This window comes from Lactuca virosa, chromosome 4 (assembly GCF_052849685.1).
Source record: "Lactuca virosa cultivar CGN04683 chromosome 4, Lactuca_virosa_CGN04683_v6, whole genome shotgun sequence".
Lineage (NCBI taxonomy): Eukaryota > Viridiplantae > Streptophyta > Magnoliopsida > Asterales > Asteraceae > Lactuca > Lactuca virosa.
In genome coordinates this window covers 164,457,479-164,461,359 of record NC_136429.1, presented here as the reverse complement: position 1 = coordinate 164,461,359, position 3,881 = coordinate 164,457,479, and the positions used below count along the sequence as shown (strand labels likewise).

At 34.3% G+C, this 3,881-nt stretch overlaps 1 protein-coding gene across 1 annotated transcript; it reads right to left on the bottom strand.

Moving 5' to 3' along the window:
• Positions 1 to 311: 311 nt before the first annotated feature.
• On the bottom strand, positions 312 to 3,679 carry LOC145107676 (26S proteasome regulatory subunit Rpn7). Its single transcript, XM_079044620.1, has 8 exons — positions 3,451 to 3,679; positions 3,241 to 3,355; positions 2,581 to 2,671; positions 1,501 to 1,646; positions 1,194 to 1,413; positions 1,008 to 1,116; positions 774 to 942; positions 312 to 684 (listed from the first exon to the last, which is right to left on the bottom strand). The coding sequence occupies exons 1-8, from the start codon at positions 3,584 to 3,586 to the stop codon at positions 510 to 512; spliced, it is 1,161 nt and encodes a 386-aa protein (XP_078900746.1). The 5' UTR covers positions 3,587 to 3,679; the 3' UTR covers positions 312 to 509.
• Between the last annotated feature and the right edge of the window lie 202 nt (positions 3,680 to 3,881).

Sequence of the window (3,881 nt, the reverse complement as noted above, 5' to 3'; positions counted from 1 at the left end):
TAACTCAACAAATGAAGAAGATATCAAATACAACAGATTAACGATGCTTTACTTGCAAGACAAGTAAAATTAATGAAATGATTTAAAATGATACATTACTCCTTCACACATAACAAATATCAAGTTTAAAATAAAAGGGATTGTCTTTTTAACAGCAAAACAATAAAATTTTGTGGTTTGATACTTAAACAAGTTGAAAGGAAAGGTTACACGATTGATTGAGATGGAAACGAATCATAATCTCTCAATCAAAACTTTAAGTAGGAGATGTTGGACGATAGAAATATAACCAAAACAAAAAAAACAACCAATGATGGAATTCATAGTTAGCCTCACTAATCAGCAATTCAATATCAACATGCATGGACTGGTAATGAATGGTATATAAGAATCATGATACACCATAAAAAAACATAACACTGAAAACAAACTATTACAAAAGAGGAGTCTTGTAGTAGTTGTTACTAGGAGAAGTCTTGAATTGGGGAAAATGGACAGAAAGAGTAGATTTAAAGATCGATAACACGAGAGAGCTTCTGGATGCGATTGAGCAAGAAATCTCCTTGTTTAATGGTTGCTTGATAAAGAGCATTCTTTGCATCCGGCCGGTTGGTTTCCAAAACACCTGCTACTTTGTCAATCTTGCAATGAAGCTTCCCTGCTGCAATGAATCGTGACAGCTCCCTGTTTCCCCCACCATATTCACACACATGTCGTTAAAAAAGACCAATATACCCTCATCAATGAAAATAATGTGAGATAGACTTGCTTACAGATCAATGAAATCAACTGTGACACCAAATGCCTTTGCCATGGCTTCAATGGTGACACTCTTGTAAGATTCCAGGAACTGAGAATAGACAACTGTCCTGATCTCTCTCATGTAAAAACGGAAATGTGGATGCAAATAACGATCCAACTTAATATGCTCAGTGATCCCAGCTGCAAATAAATAAATTATTAAATTAAACCCTCATCAACATGTAAAAGTTATAACATAAACTCACCAAAAGCAGAGAAGAATGATTTGTATTGACACTCGTACAGAGAGTTCATAAATTCTGATAAAAATGGAATCTTTCCAATCACTGTCAGAATCTCTGGTGCGTCCACAACCTGCATAGATTAGAGAAAAAGTTGGAAAACAATTCAATATAAAATTAATGAAAAAGGAGTGTTACGTTACGGGTTACCTTTTGCTTAAGGGAAACTCGATCCAAAGATATAATGCTGGCTAAAACAGTGTAGAATATGAAGGTGTCATATGGGAAAAGTTCATAAGTAGTGAAAGTTGATATGGAATCAAGGAAAAGATCAGCTGCTTTCTTGAAGTTGCGAGTGGACATGCAGTACAACCCTTCATACACTTTCAGTCTGTTCTTCCTTTCCCAATCACCTCCTTCTTCAAAAAGGCTGCAATCACAGTTTCAGAATTAGGGTTATGAAGAATTCAAGGAAAAAAGTAATGGAATTTGAATCAAGAGAAGAAGTACAACTCACTTCTTTGCTTTATCGATGCTTCTTGATATAAGATCAAAATCCATGTAGAAGAAACCCATTTGTAGAGTGTAAAATACTAAGTCCATTCTTTGGCCTACAGCAACTGTTTTGCCTTCTGTCACCTTCAGTTGTTCTAGTGCTTTCTCCTGGTTGCAATAAAGATAAATAAATGTTAGCTGTTTTTTTTATGCAAATGCTAACTAGGTTAATAAGACATATTCAAGGTATCACGTGCTCAAAATATGATTATTTATTTAAGTGCTGATTGAGTTTTAGTCAATTAAGGTATCAGATGCCAAATCAGGATTGCCAAATGCTATTTATCTAACTGTGAATTGCTACTTTTAGTGTTTGGCAACAATTGTTGTTGTAAAGACAGTTGTAAAGATTGTAAAGCAAGCATTGATAAGTGGTAATATGAGTATTCATATATGTTTGGTTTGTCACTGCTGATGGAAGAACATAATTGATAAGCAAAAATAGGTAATTGTTTTGTTCTAATTAACTGTTGATTGAGAACACCAGAAACTAGTCAATTACAAAAACGTTCATGCTTATTCTGTGTAGAACACAAAGCATACACAATAGAAGAAAAGGTTTTTTTTTCTCTATGTGTATTCATATAAAAACCTGTTCACTATAGTATTCATATAATCATTTTGTTTTTGGGTTTTTTTTATTTTCAGAACATTTTGCTACAAAAAAGTTACAATTATTTCAATCAGTAACTTATAATGGTGACTTAATGAGTCGTTTTGATTTTATCCTCTTTGTTGGGTGTAATTTGTTAATTGTTGAAGGAGTTAAACATGTTTCCTTATCACGTACTCAAAACAGAAATTGAGAGAAGAGAACAAGAAATCGTTTATTCTTTATCAGGATCTTTGAGTAAATATTTTGTTAAACAGATGAATGATTTTATTATGGCATGTGTTGCATTTATGTTTTATAAACTTATGGTGTATATGAGTTTTGGTACAATATAGGGGCATTATTATGGCATGAAAAACTATGGACTTGCCCTGGAAATCAACATAGTATAAAATTTGCATGAATGGGTAAACTTTATTTGTTGAGTACCTTGTCACCAATCCGGATGTAGAACAAAGATTTTGCCAAATGAGCTTCTCTAACTTCACTTTCTCCTAAATTTTCTTCAGCATCTGCTATTCTGAATAAAACAAGAGCACAAAAAAAATGGTGAGACAGGCCAAACCAATCTATCACTCACTTTTGCTTTGCATTTTCTTTAATAGCAAACTGGAAGCCATGGAATTTGTGATCCTGAACATAGATTCCATTAACATAGATTTATGTCCAGTAAGTTATTAACATTTGATCCTAATGTGTGCCATTTTAACTTTCTTATGATGGAACTTGGCAGCACATATACATTGTTACATTGCAATACAAAAGCCCAAATTCCAACAGCTTGTATTATGACCTTAAGTTCATGGTTTGATGATTTAGATTTAGACTGTTCGTTTCAACCTATTCACGCATAACTACCGCAACATTTTCATGTAAGTATCGGTGGTTATATACAAAAATGCCAATGTCATTCAGTAACAGATTCAATAACAAATCCATGTAAAATGCAGATGGATTAAACATACGAAAAAAGTTTGTTGCAGAAATAAGAACAGCTACCTTTAAATTCGAGGCCGTTAAATCTATGTACATATATATTTATGCAAATAAGCATGGATTTGTAGTGAGATGCAATGAAACATAGCTTACTTTTCATCGAGCTTCTTGAGCTCTTCAGCAATCTTAGCACGCATCGAATCCAAGACCTTCTGGTCGAGTTCCAGCACCGAACTCGCGGCTAGGGTTTCGTACAACGGCGCCATGTCTTCAAAATCAAAAATCCACACAACATGAACAAAAATTAAAGTAAGTTCAAAAAAATCTATGAGATCCAATCGGTTATTGAGTGGAGATGATTACCGTCGGCCACGACAGTGGACATGACCTCGTCACGAAGGCGGACTTTTTCGATGTCATCGACATCGGAATGAGTAAGAAGGAATAGTTTGTTAGCTAGCACTAGGTGAGGTTGCTGTGTGCCTTCCGTGCCTTCCATGGTGTCTGTGTCGTCGGTTCTTTTCTGGTTACTGATCGGAAACGGAAAGCTCTCCACTTGACTTGCAGAAGGAGGAACAAGAAGGAAACCCGATTCGATTCTTATTTATTAAAGTAATTTACATTTTTGGTCCATGTTTATTTGAAATTTAGTTTTGATCTAAAATAGTATAATTTTCATTTTGGTGCCTAAAAAAAAAACTATAACCATTTTGGTCCCTTTACGTGCCTTACACCGGATGCAACTTAAAACAACAACAAAATGCAAAATGATAGAATGAAATCCACTGATACAT